Below are 22,109 nucleotides of genomic sequence, written 5' to 3'. Positions count from 1 at the left end.
TGAATGCTAGCAGATTAGCTAAACACCGCTAATATTGATTACTGTGTAATAGCGACGTCATGTCAGTTATCTATAATGTTTCACGAAGTTTAAATAAAGAAACACCACCAAAACGCATATAAAAATCATCCATTTCACCGCAGAGAAATCAACTTGTTAAATTAAATGTTTAAATTTCTTGTGATTACTGTTAGCGGTAGCTTGGCTGTAGACGTTAAGGGACTATGGTGGCGGACAAGGACAAATTTAACCGAACGTAAAACAAACAAACACGTTACAACATGTTATTAAGCTGTTACATAAATATTTGAGTGATTACAGCCGAAATAAATATCATGAGACGTTTGGGTGTATCGTCTTGGACACAGAGCCCGCCATCTTGGTTGTCGACGTGCTGCGTTCACGTGCCAGCTTCGCTTCCGTTGCCGCATATGGAGGTCGTCGGTTGTTCTGGAGAGACCCTGCAGCGCCGCCATTGGCCTGACGCGGGTCGGCAGCAGTTTCCTCTGCTCTCCCGGTCTGCAGTTTAAATACCCACCAGGAAGGAAGTGAGGAGTGTACGTGGTGAGTAGTGATCTTTCGGCTATATTTATGAACACTTTGCTGAAGGTATGTGTTTATAATTCGTAGTTTAAAGCGAACGACGTGCTGATTTTGACGCACGTTTACGGTGTACGTCGTTCGCCGTAAACACACGTATTGTTCGTTGTAACGTTGTGTTATCGCGCTGTAAGACAGCATTAGCATTAGCATTAGCTTACGCAGCGCAGATCACATCAGCGAAAACGTCTTTGTTTTTTGCGTTGACCTCGCAAACATTTGAGGAAACATTTACACTATTGATTTATTTTGTTGTTTTCGCTGTAAGGTAACGTTTGTGAACTTTTGTTTAAGTCGCTAGCTAGCCTCAGTTTTCCAGGTGTCCCGTGGCGATTTCGATAACTTGTTCAGCGATAATTCAGCGTCTTTAGCTAACTTTTTGCAGTAACGTCGCATTGGTTTATTTAGAGAAATGTTCTTGTTCAGGTAACTGTATATCTTATGTTTTATTTAAGTTTATTAAATAGTCATAACAGTAGCACACGCCGGGAGCCGATAAGCAGACACCCTGCTGGTTTGTTTTGAGGGTACTGTAATGGGGGACCAAAACAGTCCGCCATGATGAGTCCCCACGTTAGTCAGTGTTGTGTAACTTGTGTAATTATTTGGAAATGTGCCGTTTTTAAGGACGGGGCAGTGGACATGATGCAAATTTTACTCCTCTGTGCCAGTGGTGGTCAATCTGACCCGGTACCGGTTGTTGCGAAGGCAACCCGCGGGATTTTCTTGTGTCTCGGAGAACTCATCGGTGCCGTTTCCGTTGATTCTATTGGTCAGAATTAGACAAGCTCGTCTGTGATTGGTGGAGAGGCGGCAACATCTGGGGTGTATTCAGCGGCGTTACGATACGTAACGTTGTGTGTCTCGTTGAATGATCTGTTTGGTCGTAACGTTTTGTAACAGAGCGTGTCACAGGTGTTATCCAATCAGCATCAACCTGTATTTAAGCCTCCGTGATTTAAAACGCTAGAGCTCCATTATGGCTTCCAAGTCGCTATATTAGTGCAGCCTATGTTTAAAATGTTACCCATCATTTGAAGAGGTAAAAGCACATGTAGCCTATGTGTTAATGTGTGTGCTGATAAATCAGACATAGTTTATTGTTTTTTTTTCAATAATATGGCAACTTTTATTCAACTTATGACTTAAACCTCATTTGTGTAGGCCTGTGGTACAAACTTGGAAACAATGTTTAACAATAACTGTTTTTTTCATAGTGGACATTGTATGTAAAGTAACGTCCTGCTCAGACAGCTCTTCGGCTACAGTCGCGAGGAGAATGGCCCTCTCGGCTTCCATACTTGCAACGCTTGCGTAATGCAACAGGTTGCTCAGAGCTTTATCGTTTCCGTTCGCTTGACGTTACACACCGGTAGGTCTGCGCTGAATACACCCCTGTCTGTGGTCTGCTGCGTTCAAGTCCTGTGGGGAAAATCAGCTGATTGGATTACTTTTGCGGTTTAAAACGTCGATTAAGAAATGCACATTGTATTTAACACTCGCGTGATACGGTCAAGTCATTGACAGGTGCCTTTTTCACACTTTGCACACATGCATTAATCCTAAATGTTTGGTGTTATGGTGTTATGTTGTAAAGCAACATGACGTAACTCCAATGTGCCTGATGCGTGCATCTCGGCATGTCTGTTATTGGGTGAGGCGCAGCTTCCTGTTGAGAAAATGAAAGTGATACTTTAAGTTTGCTCAAAAGGAGGTGTGGTAGTAATGATTTGACACCAAACTGAGGGGTGTGTGGGGTGTAAATCGTTCATCATAGGCTTTAATAACATGTAGGTGACTCAATGCAGTCAAAGTACTTGTGGTTCTTTTCCAAACCCTGACTTCCTAAGTAGTATTATGCCTTCTGAAAGCTGAATTGAATTATTCCCATGTAACATGAATGCAGCATTGACGCGGGAAAAGGGATTTCCGAGGTGGACACGTGTAGGAAGGAGTAAGTGCTGTATTTGTGAAAGCATGCTTGGTATCTGTCTCCAACACAAGTCAAATGAAATGATAATTGTATGTGACTAAGCTCTCACATGGTTTGTTAATGTTATCGTCAGATTTCACTCAGAGAAACCGAGTTAAAGATGGATTAATGGATCTGAAACGAAAATAAACACAGTGTGTAGGTGGCAGTGATGTTATGACTAGTGCTGATTTGAGTTCAGACTTTCAGTGGCACACAAAATGCTTTTTACAAAAGCCTTTACAACTTGCCATGGGAACTAGTCTGGGCATAACCTTGTTGTAAATGCACAGCCTTGCATGTAAATACCCTTGTCATGCATCCAGTGTGTTAAATGTTAAATGGAAGGAAGCATGATGTAACAGATTCCAGGAAGGTTACTTTGAATCTTAGCTTGCTTATTTGTTGTTTGATTGATTTATGGATCTGTTTGTGTGTGTGTGTGTGTGTGTGTGTGTGTGTGTGTACATAAAAACACACACACATGCATGCTGTCTGTGCAGGCTCAGCCCTGTGAGATGGCTGCTGTGAATGTAAATCTGACTCCAGGGCACTCCTATAACTGCTATGAGCTGCTGGCTTGGCTCAATGAGTCACTACAGACAAGCTTCACCAAGGTGGAGCAGGTATGCACAGGTAAGTGTGTGTCTGTGTGTGTTTGGTTTTGGTTTCATTGATGTGTGAATCAAATTTCACCAAAAATTAAGTGAGTTATTCTAATATGGGGCAGTGTATCTTCGTGTGTTGGCAAAGCACAAGTGCTCTTTTTCAGCATCACACATGTGAAGATGCAAGTTTAGCATGTTTAAAAGAGGTGGGGAAAAAACGATTCACTTAAATATCACAGTTCTTTGTTTTATGATTTTTTAAATACATTTTTTTTATTACTAAAGCCATGTTGTGCTAGGTTGTTGGCAAGGGGCAAAATATCACTCCAAAGTTCGGCTCAGTTTTGGCAAGGGAAAAACTGGCTTGGCCATTTCCAGTGGGGTCCCTTGACCTCTGACCTCCAGATCTATGAATGCAAATGGGTTCTCTGGGCAGCCACGGCTCTCCCCTTTGCAGACATGCCCACCTTCTGCTAATCCCATGCAGTTTGGGCCACAAAGCCTGCAGTCCACATGTGTTCTTGTGGCCTGTTGTAAAATGGTGTGTGTGTGCAGACTGGGGCCTAAACAGTCTTGGAGCTGCATCAGTTGGCTTTGACTGGAAAGCTGAGACTCTTGTGGATTCAATGAGCCACATTTGATTCCTGTGTGATGATGTTGGCCCCCATAGCAGCCATTTCACTGTAGTCACACAATTTTTTGACACTTACCATCACTGTATAAAATAACCATGTAAAACTATATAAAATAACCCATTGTGACGCTTAAGATAGGAACAGCTTCATGAAACTTTGCATCCATAAACTAGAGAATAATTAAAAAAAAAAAAACAAAGATAGTGTTATGGAATTGCTGTACTTAAGAATCGCAACACATATTGAATTGCCCCCCAAAATTGTGATAGTGTAAAATTGGGGGATAAACATACAGTATCTCTTCGTCCTCATTTTGTCTGACAGTCTGACAGTTTCTGAATTCCCAGTACCGGGCGCCAGGTTCTGTCGACGGTCTTGGTCTCATAGTTTCACACTAACTCAGAACCTCAGTCGGAGCGTGTGTTCTTCAGGTTAGGTTATTTTCCACTGCTGTTTAACTGTTATTACTTCTGTTTAACTGTTAATACTTCTGTTGAAATTGTTCATATTCCCATCTTTTTATAATCCTTGTTCATAGTGTCTATATTGCTTACTGCTATTTATCATGTGTATACTGTAGATTCTGCTATTTATCATGTGTATACTGTATATTCTGCTATTTATCATGTGTATACTGTATATTTCTTCCAAATTTGCACATTGACCTACCTCTATGCACATTTTATACACCCATGCACACGTTTTTTTCTGTTTTTTTTGTTGCACATTGCTTTTTGCACACTGGGTTGTACTTAGGTTATTCTGTTGTACTCAGATCTTATTCTGTTATACTTAGATCTTATTCTTTATTTCTATTTTTTTATTTACTTAATTTGTAATCTGTGGATACTGCTGAAGAAAATGTGAATTTCCTGCGGGATGAATAAAGTATCTACCTACCTACCTACCTACCTTTTAAACATCTGTAAATCATCATAATAATCATGTCCTTTTGGTTAAATTACAAAACAAAACACGTTAACAAGTTAGATCATGGTTAAGACATTTTGCAGCATTTCCCACCAGTGCTTTTAGTAAAATTACCTGAGCTCATCCTTCAAAGGTACATGAAGCTTTTCTCTAGAAAACGTGCTTATGTGTGTGTGTTTTAGGTGCGGCATACTGCCAGTTGATGCACTGGTTGTTTCCTGGCTCTCTGGACTTGTCCAGTGTCCGCTTTCAAAGCACAGACAGGGTGGACGTCATTCACAACTACAGTCTACTGCTGGGTGCCTTCAGAAAAGCCGGCGTGGTCCGAGTGAGTACCGCTCGTGTGTGTGTGTGTAAATCATACACAACTTGTGCCTTTTTTGTGCTAAAGCTAATGTGTCTTATTTCTTGCTGGCATTTCTGTCATTTTCCTGTCGCCCCCCTTCTCCTTGTTTACGCTCCTCACCTCTCTGCTCTCTTCCCGTCATAATGAGCGTAGAGCTGGACCCACAATGCAGACAAAAACTCAACCAAGAGATAGATGCCAAAAAGAGTTTATTGTGAGGAGGCCTGACTGTCTTAGCTGGTGCTGGCTGATGTAGATGGGTTGTGGAGAGATGCAGAAAAAACGTTCTTTTTATGTAGTGCTACATCCAGGAAGCCTTTCAATTCACTTTAAACCAGCTAATAAAATGCACCTGAATCACATTTGCACCGTTTCAAAGTTTGCTTCGGATTTGTTCGACGCTGTGTGGAAACACAGAGTAAGACTTAAACTCCCTCCCTTTCCTCTCTCAGTTTATCCCCGCAGATGCGCTGATGAACAGGAACTCGGCGGCGTCTCTGGTGTTCCTGCAGTGGTTTAAGCTGTTCTTTGACACCAACAACAGTGGCAGGGAGTACCACGCCTTACAGGCCAGAGGAGGCCAGAGCATCGTTCCTGCAGACTCAGGTGGGCTCTGTGGGAACACTGTTGGTGGGAATGCTGCTGTTTAACACTTACTTTAGTTCTTAAGCACTTAATACTGTTTCTTTACTGAGTTGTCACTCATTATGCCACAACTTTGGAGTTCTTTTGTGTTGGGCTGGACAGTTCAACATTATCAGGAGGTGTATAACTAATAATTATTTTCATTATTGATTATATTTTCAATTAATCATTAAAGTGTGAATAATAGTGACAAATGCTCATGGGAAGTTAGCAGAGCGTTCTTCCTTAGCTTATAAACACCCCAAAGTATTAATTTATAATGATATATTCAGAAAATTAAGAAAAATTCAGAAATTCTGAGAAATACATGAAATATACTGAGAAAAGTAATACAGCCATAGTGTCTTAGAGAAACTGGACTCAAAAGTTGTTTTTACTTGATAAACAACTAAAATGATTTTAGTTATTTCAGTAATTGACTAGTTGTCTCTCTGTTAATTATCAGACCATTCACATTTTGCTTAAAAGTTGCCGTTTTGATCTAAATTGAGCACTTTTATCTTTTCAGATAGTTTGTAGTCCACAGGATGCAGTGATTCTGCAATGAGTCCTCCAAAAGGGCTTTTGACAGATTTTCTGTTGCTTCAATACGGGAATGTTTTTGTGTAAGCAGATATGCTCACCGTGTGGTTTTCCTCCCAGCTCTCGGCAGCCTTTCCAATAAGAAGCCGCGTCAGAAGGCGGAGATCATTTTTAAGATGGAGGGCAAAACAGAGGATGGAGGGAAGAAAGAAAAAGAGAAAGAGCATTCAAAGGGAAACACAGATGACATTGTCATGATATCTGACGATGACGATGTGATGGAGGTGCTGGTGGCAAAAGGGCCAGTGAAAACACAGAGGAAGCATGAAAAAGAAGATAAAGAGAAGGAGGAGATGCAGATGAAAAACAGAAAAACAGCGTCAGATGAGCAAGACAAAGGGAGGGGTTTTCACCGCAGTCGTACGTTGATGTGCTTCATCAGCAAGTATTTGAGCGGCGAAACAGACACAAACCCGGACTCACAGGACTGTCCTGAGCCGAGGCAGGGCTCCGTGCCTTTCCTCTCTTCCATCTTGAGTCCCAGCCACCCAGCAGACATTGTCTCGGCCTGCTCAGACACACCTTTCTGCCTCTACCTGTACATGGATGTGGATCTGGGTGGGGGGCAGAGCACTAACGTCATTGTGATTGGCTACTTTGACCAGCACTCAGGGATGAAGGTGTTGAGGCTGCTGGACACCCTGCAGTCCAATGCAGACACTAACCCAAATGCACAAAAGGGAATAGCCATCGGTACTGACATCCATGCAAGTAAAGAAAGGCAAAGAGCGTCTGCACATTCACACGCCCTGATACAGAAGCTGCAGAACTTCGGCATGCCTCTGAGCAACCTCGCTGTGTTTTACTGTAATGCTTCACAGCCAGGGCTCAGCCAGGAGTTTGTATACCAGCTCCGGGCTTTCAACAGCGGGTTTGTGTCTCTCTGCGGCCTCCCTGAGCTGGGAACAAGAGCCTGCCACACCGGACTCACGGCCTCGTTCAGCTACGTGATCGACCTGGTCAAGGACGTCCTCCGTCACTGTTCCACCTTCCCCCCACGAAACAAGCGGCTAAAAGAGAAATTTACCAGCGCAGCAATTTACAACTCGTCGCTCCCCTTTTCTGCCCAGTCGATCCTCATCATGCGCACCATGCAGAAGATGTGTAGCCTGTGGAATGATTTGGTGGAGCACTTCAGCTCGCTGGGGCAAGAGGAGAATGCTCGGAGGATATGCGCACAACTGAAGGACCCTAAAATCAGGCTGCACTTCCTGTTCCTGGTTCAGACACTGGAGTCCCTGTGCACCTTCCAGGAGGTGCAGCAGTGGGGGTCATCTGACGTGGCTGCGGACCTCCAGCTGGCCTCCATGCTGGCCAGCTCCTACACCTCGCGCCTCCTCCGGCCCTCCACCGCCGAGCGCTTCCTCAGGAGGCGGGACCTGGCGCTCCTCCACAACGACAACGAGCTGCTCCCCGACTCTGAGGTGAACGTGGGTGTTGATGCCAGCAACTTCCTGGCATCCACATCAGAGCTGGACGAGCACGACAAGAGAGACTTCATGAGCGATGTCGTGGCTTTCTTCAAAGCTGCGTTGGAGAGTATGACGGACAGTATTCCAGAGCAGCTCAGCGACCAGGCATTGAGGAACATCGCCACACTGCTGAAACCGTCTGGCAGCGTACCTGTAAGTATCTGTTCATCTTAGTTAGGGCCCGAGCGCTGAAACAGCGCGAAGCCCTATTGTTATTGTAGTGTTTTTTCTCCTCCTTCTTCTCCTTTCTTATTATTATTACGTCAAAATAAACCTTAATTTGACCCCCTAAACATGCTCCAAAACTCACCAAATTCGGCACGCAGGCCAGGTCTGGCGAAAAATTTGATAAAATGGACAAACGGACCCCCCAAGTGCAAAAATGGGCTCGGTAGCGCCACCTAGGCACACAAAGGCAGCCGCTGCAGCTCACAGGAATGTGATAGAAAGACCAAACCAACGCCGAAATGTAGATCTCATCAAGCCCTACAATTCAATTCGCTGACACCCCCAACCTAAAACCAACAGGAAGTCCGCAATTTGCGTTTCAAAATCATGTTCTCGCCCAAAATTCCGCTTTGAACAAAATCTATCTCCTCCCAGGGCGTAAATGGTAGTGGCTTGAAAATTTAACAGATGACAGAGGACACAGTGCTGAACAAAAGTTCTGAAGGATTTATTATTATTTCGAATCGTTTGGATTAGGGCCCGACCGATATGGATTTTTTGGGGCCGATGCCGATTCCGATATTAGGGAATAAAAAAAATCCGATAACCGATATATCGGCCGATTAAATTTTTACATTTTTCAATTAAAAAAAAAAAAAAGACAACCTGCTTTGGATGGCTTAAATATAGTTCTAAACACTTGTTACAAAGATATTAATTGAAGGGAGAACATTTTACTATTTTCAAATACTTTTATTATCAGAAATTGTGTGGAACAAGCAGCATATGAACAATTTGAACATAAAACAAATCAAAAATATGATGTGCAAAAAGGCAGTATCATCATGTCATCGTGTTTAGCTTTAAGGTGCTGCCATAGGTTGGTTGTGTTTTTTGCTTTTTGCTTGCTTGATCCCTGGCTTACAGAAGCTGCACAAATATTACAGACTGCTTCACCAGTGACATCCTTGGTGAAGTAGTCCCACACCATACTGCATCCACCTTCTTTTGCCATCTGTAAAAAAACAGTAAGACATAATACACGTTAGTTAAAAAATAACGTTACAAATCTGTCTAGTTATGTGAGCCATTTTGAAACTCAGACATTAAGCATTTGTCTTACTTGTGTTCACATGAATATGGCGTGTACACTCCTGGCCACTTCACTAGACTAAACCTATTACTTTTAAGATGTTGTTGACTGTAAGAAAGCTGATAATTCTTCTTTATGGTTATTATTGAGGTGGCAGTGGGTGTTGGTGTGAGGAGCATCATATTGAGGTGTCTGATATTTTGTCAACCCCACTTACATGCACCAGAGGGTCAAAATACTCTTCACTTCAACATACTGCTCTCCACACCAACAGCAACACCCACTATCATCTCAGAAAACATAAAGAAATCTCTCTGACAGTGTCAACATTTACAAAGTAATACATTTATTAAAATAGAATTCATGGCAGGGCTGTTATTGGTGTGCCTTACATTGCACAGTGTCTAATGAAGTGGTCAGTGAGTGTAATAAATTACAAATTATTAATAAATTATTATCTGTAGGTAATAGGTAGGTGGAGAAACAGCGTCATAAAAGTCTCTGGTAAAACATGATTTGAAATGCCCCTCTCTGATGTCCTCTAAACGTGCGTTCACATTTTCTTTCCTCCATGAAGTTATAACTTGGACCAGAAACGCTTTTTTCTACCTCAGCGCCATAAGTTAAAAAACACAGTTGGTGCGCTGCTGTAAATGAATGCAGCCCATAATGGTTTTTGCACGGCGACGACGCGTTATCCTAATGTGCTCCGGTCTTATCTAGTCTGCTAGCATGGAAAGTGCTCAGCAAGGTAATATTTAAGCTAGGTCATCCTAACTTTAGCTTGCTGACATATCAGTCAAGTGTGACAAACACAACGAGGCTCGCCATGGGGAATGGGAAACTTATTGAGTTATTGTTTAAGTCACAAACTAGTTATAAACTTACCATTGAAGCAAACCGCTGGGCTCAGTAAATACGCTGTCGGCTCTTCCCTCTTCTCACTACTTCACTCTGCTGTTTCACTGTTGAGCGGGACGTGAAAGGAGTCGGAGCGCCCTCTACTGGATACGTAACGCAAGGACATTACTTCTAAGAAAACACCATATTCCCTGCATTTTACTAGTGGAAAAATAAGTGTTAACATCGGCGTCAATCGGCCAACTTTTGGCCGATTACCGATTATTCCCTAATGGCTATAATCGGCCGATTAAATCGGCCTACCGATAAATCGGTCGGGCTCTAGTTTGGATTTTAGAAGCCCTCAAAGTCGGAGTGGCCAAAACCCAAACCTCGTTTTTTCCCATGGAGTTAAAAGCCCAAAACTCTTTCAAAATAAAAGCACCAAAACATACCCTTAAAACTGGCACAAACAGATGAATTGTCTACACTTCGACACGCGCACCGTCCCCGACGTGCGCGGGGGGGGGGGGGGGGGGGGGGCCGTCCAACGCTGCTTGCAGCTTATTTATTTCATTTTTATTTATTTATCCTGTCTTTAACCAGGAAGTCTTGTGGTGTTTGTTCCCTGCAGGTTCACATGTTTTCCAGTCGTGCGGTGGTGGAGCTGGCTGGTCAGCTGGGCCTGTGCATGCCAGGCTCTGCAGAGGCACAGCAGCTGTCAGACGACTTCTCCCACTACCTGCCGGTGATGGCAAGAGAACAGACGAGTGGAAGAGAAGCCCGTTACTGCTGGACTAAGGTAAACTTGGATGCATTTGGCTGGATTATTGCAGTTTCAGTGACTTGCTTAACAAGTCTTGTATTTTGAATGTGAAAACAGGTTTTAAAAAATCGTTGCAGTAGTTTGAATTTGTGTTGGTCAGGGTGTTTTCATTGATTTATGTTATCGTTTGTTTCCCTCATTCTGCTGCTGTGGGTCACCAGGGTAACATTGATCTGCCATGCTAAAAATCTAAAAAAATCAAATCAGTTTATATCTAATGACTTCTGTTACTTATTTATGTATTGTCTTTGAATTTGATCAAATCAGATGTAACCTGTTTCTGCCAAGGCGCACCTTCATGATCAAAATGACAAATATTAATGTATCAGAGAAGCACACAGACCAGAAGAAAGTCTGTCTTTCCTTTTTTTCTCTGGCATAAAAACATTAAACAACGTGATAAAACAAGCACACACTCTGTAGATAAATATTTTAATCCAATTTGGCAGAAAAGTGACTGTCAACTGCTCATCAGGCGTCGTTGTAAGGATTCTGCTCTGGTTGTTTGTTCAGGTGTTGCACGGCATGCCGAAGGGCTCTGTCCTGCACAGACTCTACCTCACCCTCCTGGCACTGCCCCGCTCTCTACACAGGGCCGATGTGTTCACTGAGGTCAGTATTTACTAGGGTTGAAAATGCCGGAAATTTTCAAAGTAGGAAAACTTTCCATGGGAATTAACGGGAAAATATTGGAATTAACGGGAATAAACTGGAAACCACAAAAATATTTCTGGTTACATCTGTGTTGTTTGCATCCCCATGTGTACTGTTGCCATATTAATGTCAACATAAACATGTGTGTGTGTGTGTGTGTGTGTGTGTGTGTGTGTGTGTGTGTGTGTGTGTGTGTGTGTGTTGTCTCCTGTCTCCAGTTAGTCCCCTGCAGCCTCAAGGAAACCCCCAAAGCCTCAGCAGGACAGAAGGCTCGGAGGTGGGCAGGGAGGCTTCACCCCCACAGGAGGACAAAGCCTGGCAGCAGGGCAGCGTGTGAAAAGGACAACAAGAAAGAGAAAGAGGAGGAGGAGGAGGAGGATAGCTGCTCGACGGACGACAGCGACGACTGGCAGTCTAAACCGTATCGACCAGTCCCAACCAGAGATGCCAGGAATGTGGACGCCTCTGACGCCATGCGGCTTTCCTCTGGTAAGACCCGGACGGTCTGAGGACGACCAGAAGTTTTACGGTGCTGATTATCATATTTATATTTTAGTTTCAGTAGTAACACTTTTTACCATGGTGTGTGTGCTTTTTCTTTTGTCAGAATGAAAGTTTCTGTGCAGTATTTGTGTCTGTTTTGCTTAAGTCACAATAATTATAATGAGTACTTTTTTAACATTAAATGCCAAAAATTTCTTTACTTTGTGTTATTTTTATGTCAAAATTCCAGTATTTTACATTCTTGAAGGTGTGTATTTTTTGTGTTTGGGACGTCATGCCTTAATCCTAAAACCCAGACAGTGAAATACACTTGATAGTACTACTTTTGAATGCATAAATGAATGGCTTATGAGAACATAATTCTGTTGCTGTTGTAAAATTGAAATCTTTTTTAAGATGCGCCATTTCCATTCAGCTCCTCCAATTTGATATATTTGTGATGATTCACATTAAAAAATTCTTGGATATGAGTCTAGCCAATGTGGGATAACTATTTGTGAGAATGTCTCTTCATCAAGATAATAATACTGATACTAACTGTAATTTAAGTACTGATGATGATGGCAGGTACAGAAGACACCACAGTATCCAGGAACATAAAACCAAAAACAACTCCTTAGTAAGAAGAGTCAATTAAAGCAAAATTAAAGTAAAATAACAGGTGGTCTGAGAGTAATTTGTGATTACTTGTGAGTTTGCAGTATAGTGACCAACACAGTAAGTCTAAGTGAGTCGTTTACATCAAAGGTAAATAAATAAATAAATGCAGTACATACAGCTTTAAGCTTGTGTATGAATGATTAATAACTGTAGGCTACTAAAAGGCCAGTGACTTATCACCGCTGCTTTTGTATTTTTTTTTTTTTTATGTATTTATTTATTTGTTTTTGTAGTTCGCCCAGCTCCACAGGCAGAGTCGATACTCATTGAGGACAGTGAGGAAGAGGGCGATGACGTGGTGTTCACTTGCGCAACAACAGCAGAGGTAAAGTCAGCTCTGCTCTGACACAGTTACTACAACTCAGGCTTATATAGGCATGTCAGGTCCAGGAACCACATAAAAACGTTTTACTGACCTCAGTCTCAAGAGGAAAAAAATACAAGAACTTTAAAGTGTGTTCAAACTGTTGAATTGAAAAGATGAGCCTGTAAATTCATTCATTTAAACATTTTAATCATTGCATCAGTGTTAAAATTACGCCAAAAGATATTACTAGGTTGTTTGCTTATATGGCTGACTTTTTTATTCACAGGTTACACAGGTGGATTTAAATTTGCACATCAGCAAAGGTTAGGTTAGATTAGTACAGTCAAATATGTAGAAATTACTGAAAATAATTTTATTTCTCAAATCCGTGTTTGCATTGCTATGGCTGTGTTCGCATGACGTTTCCTGCTTGTGTGCAGAAGATGTGAGGTGTGTGAGCCCGGATGGACGTGGCCCGTGTCAAAGTAGAGCGGGTTTCTACTTTTTGTTTGCACAAAAAGACACCAGCTACATCGCACATAGACCTGAGAAAGATCATGTGAACACTACCAAAGCAGTTTGAAAGGATCAGGTTTAACAATATATTGAGGAACTGCACAAATCAGCCTCTTTACAAACCAGAATTTTATTTAAAGAACCCGTTAAGATTTATCTTCAGAGAACCTCTGTAAATTCAGCTCCACGTTACAGCCAACCGGTTTTTGTTAGTGAAGTTTTCACTGAACGGCCCTGTCTCTTTCCTTCTGTTTATTTGTGTCTGTGTGTTTGTGTGCCATCCAGTCAACTAAAGATAAGGAGCGACCTTCATGTTACAAGGTAAACACCCTTTACACACTATGAAGTTATAATTTCACTGCAGTGGAAGAAACTCTGGCACAGAAAGATCACTCTTTTATTGCCTGTGTAACTGCTATAACAGTTTATAACAGTATTTATGGTTGAGGTGTTAGAAATTATAGTTTCTTTGCACACTGATAAAAGATTGATGTGAACAGACATTAAAAACAGTTATAAGACATGGTGATAAAAAGCACAGAAATAAGACACTTCTACTCTGTGCAAGTTAGATAAAAAAAAAAAAAAGTCATATCATGTCACAGTGCCAAAACAACCAACAAAATGATGAAAGTTTTTAGCATGCAGTCCCAAGGCAGCAGTATAAAAAGGTAAAAAAATGATACGATGTCAATAAGATAAACAAACCTATAAGGAGACTTGCATTAAAGATCCTTTCCTTTGGAGTCAAATGTGCCCTTGCTTGCTTGCCATCATGCCCGACTGGGGTTTCCCCTGTTCTGTGTTTCCCCTCAGCTTTCCCTTTCTCTCAAGTAAAGACAAAAAAAAACCTAGTTACAGTCACAACTCAGCAGTCAGTTGGGAAATTTCAGCCTTTATTGCACAACTAACCTAATTCTGTGACTGTGGAATTAGAGATTAGAGTCCTTCAGTTTCATGGCCTGCACATTTCTGACTATTAAAACCCACTTGTATCATTTCAAAAACTCATGGACATCAAACAACAACAAAAAAAACTTGAAACAACAAGACAATAAATTGCTGGTGATTGGCTCAGTGGGGGGGCTGCATCATTTGCCATTTAGAAATGTGTTTTTTTTGTGTGTTTTAACAGGATGGCTGTGGTTTTGCGGAAGGCGGGCTGGTCTGGGGCATGCTGCAGGAGTTCTCTCCCTGGCCAGGCATCGTCAGACCCTTGAAGGAGAAATGTCAGGTTCCAGAAATGAGGCTGGTGGAGTGGTACAGAGACGGGATGTGCTCTCTGGTGAGCTGGACGAGAGGCGGATGCCTAACAGGGATGGAGGGATGGTTGGATGATGTAGGGGGATGTGAAGGAGAGAGAAAGTGTCCAGGGATTCAGAATTTGTTGAGAGTGGACACTGGGTGACTGTCTCTTTGCATTACTGTCATAATTATAGTAAATAATGCTTTAAGGCAGATTCTTCACCACAGCATTCATGTGTCTGATTTGAAATGAGAGCCCAGCAAACATTTTGACAGCATTTTTTAAAATATTTGCGAAGTCAGGGCCTCAACATATTTATAACAAAGGTTTAAAACCAGTCTGTATTTACATGAATTCATGTCATGCTATCACATCCTAGTGTGAAAATTGTGCACTTTATCAGCTTTACACTGAACCTGATGACTTGAGGCATGCCACCCTTCATCAGATGCTTGCCAGGTAGCTGTTATTTCACTCTCCAAAAGAACTGGAACTAGATGTTGTCTGGGATTTCTGATATTGTAATATTGTGGTATCTCTTAAATAATGTCTTCCCCTGGTTTTAAAGGCGACAATACAGTAAAGAAATGCAATTTATTAAACTTATTAGACTGTTTTCATAGTTTTATTATTTGCATCTACCTGCTTGGTCGTTATATCCACATTGCTAATAATTGTTTATCATAAATCTCCTGTGTGTAAGTATCTTAAGAAAAACACTGACAGTCATCCTCACCATATAACAATATTGATATCAAGGTATTTCGTCTAAGATATTGTGGTATTTTTTTGTCCATATCGCCCAGCCCTGTGCTGTTCTTCTTTACTCAGCTAATATTGCTGCACTTTTCTCAGATCAGCACACAGGCTCTCCAACCGTTCTCTGCCTTCGCCCGGTGTTTCTGTGCCAACTCCTTTGCCAAACTCACCACCTACCGAGACGCCATCTTCAAGTCGCTGCAGGTGCGTGTGACATTTTGTGCTCTGTTACTGAAGAACAGAGCTGAGGGTCGTTTTGTGTCTGACTTGACTTGGCATGTATTTCTCTGCATGTGCATTTGTGAGTATAGTGTAGTATGTGCTTGTGTGGTTGGCTCTTTGTGCTTACATGCTCGTGTGTGTATGTGTATGTATCAGGCGGCGGCTGTGAATTATAAGATGAAGTTTCCTGACTGCAGCGGGGACAGAGAGGAGCAGCTGAGGCTGATGTTAGATTGGGCCTTTGGAGGTTTCCAGCCCTCAGGGCCAGACGGACACAAACCACCACCCACACATGGTACAAACACTTGACAGAAACACTCTTTGAATGCACTCCAGATTTTTTTTTTTTTTTTTTTTTTAGTACCTGCCAAGGGAAAGATAAGTTGAATGCTGTCTGTGAGCAATTGCAGCCCATTCATGATCCATTTAATTCTAGTCAGTCTAGAAGTCTCAAGATCAACCATCTGTTTTAGTGGAGCTGCTCTGTGGCTGACAGTAGAGGCGTTTCAAAGTCTCAAATTACCAGTCATCCAGATGCTGGCAAATGTATCTTTGACAGATAAATCAAAAGGGGTCATGCACTTTGTGAAATTAAGTCTTTGGTGTTTAGCTGTGCTCAAACTTTGTTCTGGCTATATATAACTAGAAATTAGGAGTCCAAGCAGTGATTGGACACCTTATTTTCTTCTCTTTCTTTTTCTTTCTAATTTTTCCCTGCTAAAAGTGTTTTGGCAGCAAAAACCACAAGACCAAAAAACAGGAAAATTGGCAAATTGCACCCACTTCTCAGGCACATAGGAGGACACTTATTAGCCTTAAGGTGTAGCTGTGATAATCACAGTTACGCTTTCACAGTCTCCATAACGGCTTCGTTTAGCGTCAGAATTCTTTCATCATTTTAATCTCTCAAGGCATCTTCATCTTTATTCATATTGTCTGCTGCTCTGAAAATATCAAATATGCAACTTTTTCTGATTTTCTCAGCATCCTTTTTTCAATGGGGCAGTGTTTTGTCTGAAACCGCTCAGCCAGGAGTCCCAAAACTTAGTCAGGATCATCTATGGACTTCTATGGATCTTAACTTTAAAAAAAAAAAAAAAAAAAAGCCAGGTTTATGACCAACATTTTAACTTTTATAAGCATTTTAAGTTTAAACAGAAAAATCTACCCCAGTTTTGCACATGTGATGTAATTTTTCAGACAATGCATGTATTGTTCACTGCTTCTTAATAACTCTCAAATAGTAACATGGTAAAGAAATAAGAGCAAGCTAGAAGAGTAAAAGAGTCTTTTGTGTTGTGCTAACAAGACACAGTTCTTATTATCTTCTGTGTGTTTGTTCCCAAAGAAAATAAGAGGCCGAAGATGAGGAAACAGCGCTTCCTGAAAACTTCTTCCACTCCCTGCTCCTCCAGCTCCTCCACCCCGACAAGCAGAAAGAACTATGACGCTGCTTTTGGGCTGAAAGAAGTGTCTGTGTCTTTAAAAAAACTGTCTTTCGACCACTCAGGCAAATTCACTCACAGTCTGGAGAGCGAGGGAGGAGAGAAAAAAGTAAACAGAGAGCAAACATCGTGGGAAGAAGGGAGTGGGCTGGTGGGAAGAAGTACCAGGGGAGGCAAAAGAGATAAGGGATCCAGAGGAGGATGGAGAGGGGGGAAGGGAGGATCGGAGGGGGAGAGAGACGACCTGGGAGGAGGATGGGAAAAGGTGAGAACAGGGTGGGGAGGAGGAGGAGGAGGCAGGGGGAAGATGGGCAGAGGCCAGAAGAAAAAAAGCAGTCTTCTCTGTGAGTTTGATGACGACCAGTCGCCAGACTACTTGCCTTCGGACAGGAAGAGGGCCTTCCCCAGAACCTACAACAAGGTGAAGCAGCAGGGCAGCGTCTACACCCAGCCGGACCAGAAACACAGAGGTACCAAACTGAAAAATTCTGTATAAAAAAATGAGCAAAATAGCATTTTGAGTTCACTTTTAATTAGTGTGCTCTTAATAGAATACTCAGTAAATAAATGTGCAGAACTTAATATCAGCAACAATATTAATTATTACATTATATTATTACAGGGGTCATAGGTTCATTGCTTAAAGGCACGTTGTCAGGGTTGCACGCTGTGACTGACCTGTGATATTCTAGTTACCGGTCAGCTGTTCAAACCACCACCAGGCTGTCCTGCCATCCCTGATTTACTGTAAACTAAACGACACAACAAATAACTAAATTACAGTGACTTCAAATCAAACTAGTTACACAGTTTCTGTCTGATGCACACGGCACTCAAACATCAGTGTCTTAACATCAGTGTCTGTTGTCTTGCAGAGGAGACCATATATAGGATCATGGACCAGAAACTGGATATCGAAGGTGGATATGTATGAATGCTGTGTGTGTTTGTGTTTTTTTTTTTCTGTAATCAGTTGACCACCACTCCATCCAGCTAAATCTTTACTAACGTGTTAGAGGCATCAATGAGTCCCAACTGACAGAAAGTTAAATGTTGCATAGATCTAAGTGTGTGGAAATCTCTTCCATCTCTAATCAGATTGTTTACAGGTAGCATGTTATCTGTCATATAAATTATGAATACAGCCATGCTTGTGTATTTTTTGTTGCTGGTTTAAATGATAAAAGGACCAACCTGTTTGTTCATTTATTTGCTCAACTCAAGCACTGAGTATTTCTCTACATGCAGTCAGTCAGTAATTCACTATATTTCCATCTGCTGCATAACACAAGCTGTGTAAATGAATTGTGTGCATGATTCTTTAAAGACAACTGCTAGAAATTTGGATTACATGAGATGTTATCATTGCAAGTATTGAAAAAAATATTCCAAAAAATTGATAGAACAACATGAGCAACTACAACTTCATCACACTGGCAGAAGCGTGATTGAGGTGTTTTTGTTTTGCTTGGTGTGTATAAATGCTGTTAAAATCCGAGTACCCCACCTCTGTTTCTGTGATAGTGCTAATCGGAGTATGATGTCTTGGTGTTTCCATGGGTCCTGCTGTACTCACATTGCATTTTTCAGGTGATGTAAATTTTATTATTGGCTGATTTGTGTGTTGTGTCCTACCCTGCAGCTTTCTGCCTGTGTTGTGGAACCGAGGACATTGAGATATTCCACCCGCTGTTTGAAGGCAGCCTCTGCTTGAAGTGTAAAGTAAGGAACTATTAGTTTCTCCTGCGGTACCAACAGGAAAGGTTTCTGTGTAGTGAGCAGCCCCTGTGTGTGAATGTGAGCATCATGAGGTTTGGATTGTGGAGTGAAAAATGTCTGAAGTATTGAGGCTCACAGTGCCTGTGTCTGTCCCTGTAGGACAACTTCACAGAGACGCTGTATCGTTACGATGAAGATGGATACCAGTCCTACTGCACCATCTGCTGCTACGGGCTGGAGGTCATCCTGTGTGGCAACGACAGCTGCTGCAGGTTCGATCGAATCTCTTTCTCTGTGTGACTGCCTCCGTCTGTGTGTTATGGGGTGCAGCGGTTCAATAAATCCACCGTTGGCTCTGTATTGTGGTTTTTGGTTTGGTTTTGCTTCAGTTTGTTTTGTACATTAGGGAGGAAGAACATAATCATTTTCAGTGTTGTCTGTATTTTTTTATTTGCAAAATTCACATTTTTTACATTCAGAGGTTTGATAATATGAAATCAGCAAATAGTCTTTCAGAGGAAAAAGTGCTGCTTATGCCATTTAAAGTGAACATAAAAAACTTTCAGTGTATTTGTTAATTCATTCGCTCAGTGTGTGGTTGTGGATGTGTGCTGCAATTTTCATCTCCCAGTTCAAAATATAATGAACATTTTTTTTTTACAATTTGTTTTTTTCTGAGTAATGAGTGGTGTGTTGTGATGCCAGAGAGAGCAACGCAGCTCTCCCAGCCCAGATCATTTTCCCCATAGTTAATGCTTTCTGATCAAAGTGAACAGCAAAACCTAGATGCATGCAGCTTGTAGCTGAAGGCTCAGATTGGAATCTCTTAACCTTGCCATCACAATATTTAAATCTTTCTGTGAAACAATTGTTGTAATTAGAAGAAGAATGAGAGAAGAATGGGATAAAACAATGGAGAAAAAAATAGAAACAGACAACTTGGTATATAGGGAGGTGCCTCAGTTCAGTCTGAACCTGAAAGCACATACTGTTACACAGTTAACAGTCAAGTCAAGTCAGTTTTATTTATATAAGCCAATATCACAAATTACAAGGCCTCTAAAAATTCAGAATCAGAATCAGAAATACTGGATATTGGAATTAGGTCAGCTGCAGTTGCTAAAATTCTCAAGATAAGAATAAATTATAAGCATAAATTAAATTATAAGAAATTAAAAAGATATAAGAAATAAAAAAATTTGTACATTAGAAATAAAAAAGTATGCACATTATGTCTAAATATGTGCATTAATCCTACAAAAATATCACAATAATAAATACAGAATTAAAAATGGAGCATATGTAAAAAGTCTACCTGTATACACCATATACGCACAGCGATATTGTACTGTAGAATTGTTGCAATGTCCTGCAGGTATAAATTATTGCACAGTTAAATAGATAATAGTCAGAAGAACCACAGCTTGAAATTGAGTTTGACAGTCCTACAGTATGTTAGTTTACTGTATTTTCTTGGCCTGTGTCTTTCTATCCCTTTTTGTTTTCTGACATAAAGATGAATGCATCCCTCTCTTGTCCTGGTGCCCTCTTCTCCTCCAGATCGTACTGTCAGGACTGCCTGAACATCCTGGTCCGTCCGGGTACGTTTGATTCGCTGAAGGAGATGGACCCGTGGATCTGCTACCTGTGTCAGCCCCACAGACCTCACTTCGCTCTGATTCCCAGGGAAGACTGGAGCATACGAGTCCAGGAGTTCTTTGCCAACAACAGTGCCATGGAGTTTGTGAGTAATAAATAGACTGGGACCTTTACATTATGTGCATTTCCCAACAGTAAGGATATCACGTCAGCCGAAGACACCAGATTAATTTTTTTCCAATCTGTCACTGCCAGTATTTTTATTTAAATGAAAAAAAAAAAAAAAAACTAACATTCTGGTGTCATCATTAGTCAAGGCACATTGCACCACAAAATGTGTGCTAAAGATCTTTCCTCAGTGATAGTATATAAAAAAACTTGTTGTAACAATGAACCAAACAGAACCAGAGAATCCAGGGGAGGAGATTTGGCAACTTAATCTTATGAAAAAGACAGAGACAAGTGCTGTGCATACTGTATTTCAGTTCTCCATCCTTCCATGTATTGTGACAGTAAGAAGCGTGCTGCCTTAGGTTTAGGTTTTTAGATTTATTTTTTGCACAATTAAAAAATATATGTTGTACAGGGAGAGGCAAAAATCCCACTTATTTGAAGCCTTCACCTAAAAACTGTTAAAATTTAAAGGATTATAGAAGACAAACAGTAAACATACAGAATATAATAGTAACAACATATTTATATATGTGTGTGTGTGTATATATATCTATCTATCTATCTATCTATCTATCTATCTATATATATATATATATATATATATATATATAAACAGCAATATTAACAGTAATAATATGAAAATGAGTGTGTGATGTGTTTAAGTGAGTGTGGGACTACAGCCAGCAATGCCGGTATTACAGTGAGAGGGAAAGCACCAACGGTAGTAAAAAGAGAAAAAATGGCATCCTGACATGCATATCCCACCGCATCAGAAAGCTCTTTATATTTTAAATGTGTTTTTGCAGTACTCTGTAATTTTAAATGAGCCTTATTGTTAAAAACTGATTCAAACTGTTTGATTTGTAGTTCATATATATTTACAGGTGCGTAAACTTCAGCTCCTTGAATGTAAACATGTAGGGTTGTACAGAATGCATGAAATTTAAAAAGCAATCGGATAATGATATTGTTATGACCTCTGGCCTTTTACAGGAGCCGCATCGTGTTTACCCGTCCATCCCTGCCAACCTGCGCAGACCCATCCGGGTGCTCTCGCTGTTCGATGGCATAGCAACAGGTCAGCAAACCACCCTAAAATCTGACTTGTGATTCCATAAATCAGATTTTTTTTTTCTTTATTCTGGTATTCTGATTTCTTTATTCTGATTCTGCTGTTCTCATTTCACTCCTCTGATTGAAGTGCTCTGATTCCCCTCGAGTGATAAATTGGCTGCTCTGCTTCCTCCATTGTGACTGTACAGTTCAGATTCCCGTCGTCAGACTCTGTCGTCCTGATTCCACTGTTCGGAGCCGTCATTGATCTGTTTGCCGTGGTCATTTGGCTGCTGCTGAATAAAACAGTGTACATCTTTTTTTTTTTTTACTACGGTGAGCCGGTTAGCCCTGAAAGGTGGCCACAGATCTTTGCCCTGGCAGTGACACACATAAAAATGGTTGCTGCTCTAACCATTCTGCTGTGTTGATATGATGGGACAGTTCATTCATGCTCTGTCAGAGTGACTGCTCTGATAAGTTCTCATAATCAGTTTATTGTACAGCAGCTAAAAAAGTATCTGTCATTTCAGG

At 41.2% G+C, this 22,109-nt stretch overlaps 1 protein-coding gene across 1 annotated transcript in view; it reads left to right on the top strand.

Annotated features, from left to right (window-relative positions):
- Nucleotides 1-471: 471 nt before the first annotated feature.
- The window catches only part of LOC115362278 (uncharacterized), a 29,484-nt gene continuing 7,846 nt past the window's right edge, over nucleotides 472-22,109 (top strand). Inside the window, exons 1-20 of the mRNA XM_030056136.1 lie at nucleotides 472-564; nucleotides 3,076-3,208; nucleotides 4,928-5,073; nucleotides 5,544-5,697; nucleotides 6,379-7,943; nucleotides 10,526-10,693; nucleotides 11,231-11,329; nucleotides 11,590-11,860; nucleotides 12,769-12,860; nucleotides 13,644-13,679; nucleotides 14,494-14,643; nucleotides 15,460-15,567; nucleotides 15,742-15,880; nucleotides 16,934-17,191; nucleotides 17,306-17,500; nucleotides 17,906-17,950; nucleotides 18,673-18,752; nucleotides 18,909-19,021; nucleotides 20,310-20,493; nucleotides 21,516-21,600. Coding sequence (XP_029911996.1) covers nucleotides 3,091-3,208; nucleotides 4,928-5,073; nucleotides 5,544-5,697; nucleotides 6,379-7,943; nucleotides 10,526-10,693; nucleotides 11,231-11,329; nucleotides 11,590-11,860; nucleotides 12,769-12,860; nucleotides 13,644-13,679; nucleotides 14,494-14,643; nucleotides 15,460-15,567; nucleotides 15,742-15,880; nucleotides 16,934-17,191; nucleotides 17,306-17,500; nucleotides 17,906-17,950; nucleotides 18,673-18,752; nucleotides 18,909-19,021; nucleotides 20,310-20,493; nucleotides 21,516-21,600 — 4,006 coding nt within the window. The 5' untranslated portion in view covers nucleotides 472-564; nucleotides 3,076-3,090. The remainder of the gene's footprint in view (nucleotides 565-3,075; nucleotides 3,209-4,927; nucleotides 5,074-5,543; nucleotides 5,698-6,378; nucleotides 7,944-10,525; nucleotides 10,694-11,230; nucleotides 11,330-11,589; nucleotides 11,861-12,768; nucleotides 12,861-13,643; nucleotides 13,680-14,493; nucleotides 14,644-15,459; nucleotides 15,568-15,741; nucleotides 15,881-16,933; nucleotides 17,192-17,305; nucleotides 17,501-17,905; nucleotides 17,951-18,672; nucleotides 18,753-18,908; nucleotides 19,022-20,309; nucleotides 20,494-21,515; nucleotides 21,601-22,109) is intronic.

Source organism: Myripristis murdjan, chromosome 7 (assembly GCF_902150065.1).
Source record: "Myripristis murdjan chromosome 7, fMyrMur1.1, whole genome shotgun sequence".
NCBI lineage: Eukaryota > Metazoa > Chordata > Actinopteri > Holocentriformes > Holocentridae > Myripristis > Myripristis murdjan.
This window is presented reverse-complemented; position numbering and strand designations above follow the sequence as displayed.